Source organism: Hibiscus syriacus, unplaced genomic scaffold (genome assembly GCF_006381635.1).
Source record: "Hibiscus syriacus cultivar Baekdansim isolate YM2019G1 unplaced genomic scaffold, ASM638163v2 tig00110988_pilon, whole genome shotgun sequence".
Taxonomy (NCBI): domain Eukaryota; kingdom Viridiplantae; phylum Streptophyta; class Magnoliopsida; order Malvales; family Malvaceae; genus Hibiscus; species Hibiscus syriacus.
The window spans coordinates 202360-211506 of record NW_024062942.1 but is presented as its reverse complement, the minus strand read 5'-3'; the positions used below and the strand labels follow the sequence as shown (position 1 = coordinate 211506).

Below are 9147 nucleotides of genomic sequence, written 5' to 3'. Positions count from 1 at the left end.
CAAATATGATATTCATATTTACAAATTTGAAACGTTTTATCATTTATTGTATGTTCATATTTTACACAATCAACTTAGTAAACAAAGCACATTTAATCATTTACGTAGTCGATTTTTTTAATTGAACAAAAGGGTAAAATTGTCATCAAAGGATCAGCATGAAGTTGACACTTGGCGTGTTGATGTCCATGCATTACCATACTTTGAGTGCGTGCGAGACAACATGATGAACATTGCCCACTAAATTAAATAGTTTCTTGTCACCCATCACAACCTTCCACAAGTTTAATAACAACTTTTTATAAACACCACACTAAGTTATTTTAGTAAGTTTACGGGTTTAAATTTTAGTGTTTGTAAATGGAGTAAATTGTTTTAGGAGAATCGTCCTCATCTCTATAGTATCCGATCTAGATTAATCGGTTAATAGATCAGATATATATAATTGATTAATTAAAAAAATAACAAAATTTTATATTATGTTATAAAATATTACAAAAATAACTACTTTACTTATTCAAAGTATGATTTTAAACTATTATTGAAATAAAAATTCAAACTTCAAATTGTTAAATGTCAATATCCGAAAGACAAACTAAAAAGCCCTTTTTATTAGACGATCAATTTGATATTGAATCCAGCTGCCATCACTATGAGCCTTTCTAAATAAAGATTTCTTTCTAGGCAACGTTTTGAACATTTTGCCTTTTGTTTCCCTCATTTTCATTATAGAATCTCCAGCAATCATCTTCGCCAATTAAGTTGCCACAATGTATTTGTTAACTATATATATATTAGCTTTATAAATAAATGAAAAAGAAGCTAAAGCGCTTTACTTTTTTATATGTACAAACAAGTTTTAAAAATAAAGATGCAAAGCCTCATAGGGCAGCAAAGGGAAGCAGAGAACAAAGCTGAAATTAAAGGCCATTTACATCCACAAAAAGAGAGGATCTATGCCACCTATTATTATTCTTCCTTAAAACTCTTTAGTTTCTAGGATCTTTTCTTATGGTTCCACCTAAGATTTGATGTTCAATATTAAAATAATAATTAACTGAGTTGTTCAGATCAGCGGTTGTTGGTTTTTGGCGTCCGCCATAGGCACTTCTATTTCGATGATTGTTTCAGATGAACGAACCGTCCATAACAAGTGAAAGAGAATAAAAAGGGTTTACGGTCACATCCATATTCGAACGGGAACACAGTATGGCGTGCCAAAAGAACGGTGCTCAATGATTCATTGCATTTCCAAACATTTTCTTTTCATTCTTAGAAATAAATAACAGGTATAAACATGGGCGAACCCAGAGACATATGCATTTCGGCTCATCAGCTCAGAGCCTGAGCCTGAGCCCTGAGGCTTATCTTTTACAGGGAAGAGCATATTCCAATACCATATTATCATGCATTCGTGTTTATGTTCAATTATCTGCATTTTATTCTTGTTTTCCGAAAAGAAGAAACAAAAAACAGCCTTTACGTTTCTCAAAGCTGCGATGGTATCCATCAGTATGAACAGAAATGCATGCATGTTCATAATGGATCTGTTGATTTAAAATTGGTTGTTGTCTATACATAATCTTCGAAAATGACCTGGAAGTATTGCCGAAGCTTCATAATTTGATATAGTTTTGACGGTGAAGGTGATGTAATTAAAAAATGTAAAAGTAGTCCACCAATTATCAAACCAATATCAATTTTATGTTATTAACTTAGTAATATTATGGTAAAATACACTATAAGCCACTCGGTTATGTGTATGGTAACAAACAGGTCGTTTTTGTTCTAAACATTATAATTTAATCACTCAATTAAAATATTATTACAAACATGCCACTCATCGATAAATATTAGTAGGAATAGTGATGCGGCCTAGTATATTAAACAATTCTAGTTCTAAGATTTACACATTCTATCAATTTAGTTCTAATTCAAGATAATTTAGTAAATCTAACATTTTATATTTTAAGAAAATTATTAATTTAGTCTTTGTTTTCCCTAAATTGATTGTTCTTCACTTAAAAATGTTATATTATTTTCAAGATATAATAATAATTTAACAATAATTTGTTATTGTTTTATGAAAGACTATAATTATTCAGTTGTTGTTTTGATTTGACAAAACTTGTTTGGTTAAATAACAATGTAAAAATGAATAAATTGAGAAAAGTTATAAATATGAAAGGTTAAATTTATGAAAAGTTCGAATACTATTTGTCTAAAATCTTTCATGGTCATTGACAACGCACACACACCCTATAGATATAACTGTTTGAACTTAAAATTTCTAAGTAAAACAATTATCTATTCTACTATTGAGATCGATAATGAATTATGTATTGGATTTTAATCTGGTCCTAATGGCAAAGTGAGTGATTAAGTATAGATGCCCACTCCATTCACATACCATAATTGAAATGAAGACATTGTAGTTTAGAGAACATGGTAAGGTAAAGGTGGAAAAGTAGACGCAAGTTCATTATTAATTTCTCATGTTAAAAGTCCCTTTTTTTTCAACTATTTCAGCTCAATGTCCTTTCCCTCCATTATTTCCTTTGTTTCAACCAGTAGCTATTCTTTGTCCTCTCTTTATATCTTGGGATTCTCCAAGTCAACTCTTTGTTTGTACTATAAATATATACCACTAATTAAGCTCATCAGTAACATCCAAATCATTTGAGACAAACCAGTGCAGAAACTTCACCTTCCTCTCCTCTACTAGTACATTTTTTTATTACTCACAATTTGTTTTCTTTTACTAGTTTGTTTTGGATATAAGTGATAAAAATGGAGAACGAGGATGTTCCGTCATCTCCTTCAACCCCTGCAACACCAGGTACTCCTGGTGCACCACTGTTTGGGGTGGTTAGGGGAGATCAAAGAGGAGGGATTTCGAGAAAATCCCTTCTCAAAAGCTGCAAATGCTTCAGTGTTGAAGAATGGTCCATGGAAGAAGGGAGATTACCCCCTGTCTCCTGCTCATTGCCGCCTCCTCCGGTCTCACTCGCAAGAAAGGTAGACACAAGTAACATACGAGAGATCTTTATGTGGTTTAGTGTCAAACAGATGATTTGAGAATTCAACTGACACCTGCAGGTGGGAGCTGAGTTCATAGGCACTTTCATACTGATCTTTGCAGGTACAGCCACTGCTATTGTGAACCAAAAGACCCAGGGCTCCGAAACACTGATCGGCCTGGCCGCCTCCACTGGACTTGCTGTCATGATTGTTATACTCTCCACCGGCCACATCTCGGGAGCACATCTCAATCCAGCTGTCACCGTTGCCTTTGCTGCACTCAAACACTTTCCTTGGAAACATGTACAGGGTTAAAACCTACGCCTTTCCATTTTCCATTTTTGTGTATGTGTGTTTAAAATGGAGTAACATATTTCTGGGAAGGTGCCGGTGTACATTGGAGCACAAGTAATGGCGTCACTGTGTGCTGCATTTGCACTGAAAGGAGTGTTTCATCCGATGATGGGAGGGGGAGTGACAGTTCCTTCAGGGGGATTGGGTCAAGCTTTTGCTATGGAGTTCATTATTAGCTTCAATCTCATGTTTGTTGTCACTGCTGTAGCCACCGACACCAGAGCTGTAAGCCCCCTTCTTCATCTCCATACTTTATGTTTTTTAACCTTAAAAACAGAAACACAATTCATTATTAGCTAGCTTCCTTTTTTCTTTTTTACTCTCTCATGTTCGGCTCGAAGACACTTTCTCAAGAACCCTCCAAGAGACAAGAGTACCCCTTTATGATTTAATTATATATATCATAGAAAAAAATCAAATTTTCCAGAATCAATAGTCAATGGAGATGGTTGGCAAATGGCAAGCTCAATCTCCAATGCATGAAAATATAAAAAAAACTAAATGATAATGATAAAATACTATATCAGATCATCTATTCGCTCGAGTGATGAATCCATAAGTAGAGATTTAGAACACTAAAATTGATGTTGAGGGAATATTGTAGTGTGACCATGAGAGATGAATTGTGTGCAGGTGGGTGAGTTGGCGGGAATCGCGGTTGGAGCCACTGTAATGCTCAATATACTCATAGCCGGGTATGTTAACATTTTTCTGATTTATTATTATTATTATTATTAGTCGACAAGATAAACAGCAAAGCAAAGAGCCAAAGACACAAGACAGAGAGAGAACTTGTAAAACAAGCAAAGTGATCAAAGAAGGCCGCCATTTAGAAATATATATATAAAAAAAAGTATCTGAGTCATCCATAAGTTGTGGATGTGGAAGGAGACAATGATCACATGTTTGGTTATTGAAGACCGCCAGCTTCGTAGATCAAGAACTTAAAATATATAACAGAGACAAGTGTATTTTAAGATATTTCTTTTTCTCTTGAAGGAAATATTTAAATCAGATGCTTCAGATCAGCTTAGAGGACCGTATACTGTTTTGTAGTTAACGCAACCACTCTTGGTTTTTTTTTTTTTGTGGTGTGGAAACAGACCATTTACAGGTGCTTCGATGAATCCAGTAAGAACACTAGGACCGGCCATGGCAGCAAATAACTACAAAGCTATATGGGTGTACTTCACTGCCCCCATACTGGGAGCCCTTTGTGGTGCAGGAACCTATACTGCAGTCAAGCTGCCCGAGGAAGATGGTGAAAAGCCATCAAATGTGAGGAGCTTCAGGAGGTAATTTGCAGATGGCTCAATACTCAGTTTCATAATTATATATGTTCACACATTGGCTTCTGGATATAGCTCTGCTTATGTATCAATCATATATTATAGTCAAAGTGTATATTAGAGTTTGATATGGGAAACAACTAAAATAAAGATGACAAGTCGCATCTCTCATGGTGTATTGTTCGATTTCACAAAGTACTTGCAAGGATCATTTCAATTTTAAGATAATATTAACCAAATACACGAAATTTGGGGTCCAATATGATTTAGACAAAGTGAAGCCCAAACCCAAACAAAGAAATAATATTAGGCTTTCTCAACTGCACACATAACAAATCATATCTCCGGTTTCCATCCACTTCTTTTCTCCGTCGAACATAGGGCGTGAACTTCATGGTTAGAGGTAGAGGTGGCAAACGGGTCTTTCAGATCGAGTTTGGGTCGGGTTATTTCGGGTCATGTTATTTTGGATCTAGATTATATTTAGTTTAATTTTGTTCGGATCGGATCTGATTCGAGTGTACGGTAAATCGGGTCGGTATCGGGTCAGTCAATATTTCGGGTCGGGTGATTATCGGATCAATTTTTCGATTCGATTTCAGGTCGGGTCAATATTGGGTTGAGTCAATATCGGATGGGTTTATTTTCGGTTTAGGTCAACCTTTAGATCATGTCAATTCGGGTTGAATTGATTTTGAGTCTAATCACCTAATCAAGTATATATATAGAATTATTGATATATTCTTGTAAAAAAATGTATTCTTGTTTGTTAATCTTATCATTTAAGCCTAATTTCAGTTCTCAATCGTTTTATATTTTGAATTAAACCAATATTTAGAGATGATAAATCGATAATTTGACACAAATACGATCCTATAATACGTGTTAGAATTTGTTATCAAAATTTTATATTGATCGTGTATGAAAAGTTTATAATGAGAACTATTTGATAAAAAATAAATTTTTATTAAAAATTTTATTTCCAATTATAAATTTAAAATTTTTATTAAATTTCTAAAAATAATACATAACTTTATTTGTTAAATTTTAGTAGTAACATAAGTAAACTTTATGTTATTTTTATTATAAATCTAATATTATTTCCTTTATTTTAGTTGTTTTATATTATTTTTATTATAAATATAATATTTTTATTACAAGAAAGAAAATTAAACTTTATTTATTATTGTTTTCAATCTTACAAATTAAATTCTTACTTTTATATTCCTCTTATGTGATAACATAAGTAAACTTTCTATTATATTTATTATAAATATAATATTTTTAAAAAAATTATAAATATTTAAATTAATTTATTATTCAGTTCGGATTAATTTCTTTTCGGGTTGCTTTTAGGTAGGGTTAAATTCAGTTCGGGTTGTTTTCGGATTGGGTTAAAATTCGGTTCGAATTTCTTTCGGTTTGGGTTAATTTCGGTTTCGATTTGGGTTACTTTCGGTTTCACTAAATTTTGGGTCATATATGGTTTAGGTCGGGTATGAGTTGGGTATCAGATCAAATTTGATTATCATATTCGGATTAATATCGGGTGTTGGGTCGAATAAATCGGTTCGTGTAATCGGGTTAAGGTCAAGTTTTCCAGGTCTAGTTAGAGTAATCGATAATTTTTAAAACATATATTATTTTATAAATACCTCAAATTAGTTAAAAATATAATTGTTTTAATTATTAGATTTTTAAAAGTTATAATATAAATGTTAAATTTTATTAAATATTATAAATAAAAATAATCTATATGAATAATCTTATTTGTTTTTGGTATGAGCAATTTTGATCACTAATTAACAATTTAAGTATGTTAATCCCTTGCATCATGAATCCGTTAAATATTATTTTTATTATAAATATAATATTATTTCCTTTTTTAGTTGTTTTCTATTATTTTTATTATAAATATAATATTTTTAATAAATTATCAATTTTATTTAAATTATTTTATTATTCAAAATAACTTTTATTGTTTAAATTAAAGCAATTCTTTATATGTATTCAAAATCAAGATAGATTTCATTATTTAAGCTAAAAAATAATTTTATGTATATATTTTTTTATATATTTACAAATACTATATATATAAATATGATGTTCTTCTTTAACTCACGAAATTCAAAATTTAAGAATTTCATCTATCGTTGCTCAGTCCTGTTAGTTTCAATCGTCACTCAACTCCTGTCAACTCCAACTAAAAATTGATATTAAATCAATAAACGATTATTAAAGGTGATACTAATATTCATTAAACTATTATCAAAATTGGTGGCTAACTAGGAATATAATTAAAAAAGAGAATAAAATATATATTATTTTACTATTCATCACATTGTTAAAATATCAGGTAAAATAGCAGGTCAATATTCGGTTCAGATCAAATTTAGGTAAATTAAAGTCAGTTTACTTTCGGTTCAAGTTATTTTTAGTTAGGATTAATTTATGTTTGTGTTGCTTTCGAGTCAGGTTAAATTCGGTTTAGGTTTCTTTTGATCGGGTTAAAATTCGATTCGGATTTCTTTCGGTTTGAGTTAATTTCGGTTTAGGTTGTTTTTGGTTCGAGTTAATTTATGTTTGGGTTATTTTCGATTCAGGTTAATTTCAGTTTTGTTTGCTTTTGGTTTCGCTAAATTTTGGATCAAGTATGGTTCGAGTCAGGTATAGATCGGATATCGGATCAAATTTAATTATCATATTCGAGTAATATCGGATATTGAGTCAGATAAATTATTTCGAGTAATCGTGTCCGGGTCAAGTCATGGCCGGCTCTGGGCAGGGGCAGAAGGGGCGCTTGCCCAGGGCCCATAAAGTTTTATAATTTTTATACTATATATTTTTTAAGCGGCTCATAAAAGTTTTATAATTTGTATACTATATATTTTTTTAAGTATAGACACATCAACATCACCATTTAAAAGAGGAATGGGGCCCTGGGCTGAGTAGATTGGTTGCCATTATTTGTTTATTTTAATAAAAAAATTAATATCAATTTTATACTATATATTTTTTATAATTTTTTAAAAATAGAAACTCGTTTCTTTTATTTCGTCCCGAACTAAAAAATAATCAAGCCAGCGTTGGGTCATATTTACTAGGTGTAAACATAACAAACATACGAAAGGATTTAAATTAAATATATCATTAAAGGACCTACGTATAACTTGCACCATCCCCCTTAAATCTTAAGGGGATTGAATTTGACTCAAACTTCATAATTGACTGTTTATATAGCTACTATTATAGGATCCATAAAACAATAATTAAATTTTAACGATATAAACACTATGATTATTTTATTAAGGACCTTATCTCAGTATGCATGCTTCTAAAAATTTAGGGTTGTTTATTTGACAAAGAAATTAGAGTTGTTAATTTGTTTCTTCTATTGCAAGTTTAATTGTTTTTTACGGTAAGCATATTCACCCTAGCTAGTTAAAGTCCACCATTAATTTACCTGCAGTTGTGTAAGCAGATGAGCCCCACACCAGAAAGAAAAAGTGCGCTCTCTCTTTATTTACTCAAATTATTCAAACTTATGCAGATATTGAAAGCAATATATATTTATGGGTAAACTACATAAATGACCACCTAATTATGGGGTTTAGTCTCAAATGACCATCATTTTCAAATTTGCATCGATATGACAACTAAACTATTTAAATAATTTTAATATAGCCGCCACATGTCATTAACATTTAATGGAAGTGTTTACGTGAAAGTTAACAAAATTGGTATAACTAGAGCGCGGGTCCTTGTAAAGTTACGTATTCGCGGCATTGGCGCCCTGCTTTGTTTTCTTCCATTTTATAATATTTGTTTCTTTGTATTTTCATTTAATGCAATTTGATCTTGATTATGTTTTTAATTTGTCTAATGCCTTAATTTGAGCATTAACTTTAAAATCATTTATTCTACTCATATATTAAATTTATAGATTAAATCCCCTAGATTTTAGAATTAATCGATGATTCAATTCTCACACTTGTTATCAAGATAATATGCATGTTATATAACTTGTTCATATTTAGGCTGAAAAATAAAACTAAAAAACTTAATTGCATTTGAACCCAAGATCACTTAGTAACCAAGCAAAACATTAACTAATAGGCTAAATCTAATAGGCTAAATGTTAGGTAAAAAACTTGTAAATAAATATTAACTAATTCCAAGATCAAAACAAAAGAAGGAAATAATAATAATAATAATAAACAAATATAATACTAAAATAATAAAATCAAGAGAAAAGAAAAATAATAAAGAAAAATAAATAAATGGAGATAAATAAAATAATAGAATAAAAATATTAATGAAAAATAACCGAAACAAAAACAATGGAAAAAATGTTAAACATTGGAGAATAAAAAATAAAAAATAAATAAAAAAAAGCGTTTTGAAAACAACGAAAAGAAAAGAAGAAAATAATAATACAAAAAAGGACCAAAATGCAAAAATTGTAAATCAGAAATCCAAATTA

The 9147-nt window shown here is 30.7% G+C and overlaps 1 protein-coding gene across 1 annotated transcript; it reads left to right on the top strand.

Annotated features, from left to right (window-relative positions):
* The first annotated feature begins 2685 nt into the window (after window positions 1–2685).
* On the top strand, window positions 2686–4713 carry LOC120149016 (aquaporin NIP6-1-like). The gene is made up of 5 exons (XM_039161956.1): window positions 2686–3018; window positions 3100–3324; window positions 3406–3600; window positions 4009–4070; window positions 4479–4713. The coding sequence occupies exons 1-5, from the start codon at window positions 2791–2793 to the stop codon at window positions 4672–4674; spliced, it is 906 nt and encodes a 301-aa protein (XP_039017887.1). The 5' UTR covers window positions 2686–2790; the 3' UTR covers window positions 4675–4713.
* Window positions 4714–9147: the final 4434 nt, after the last annotated feature.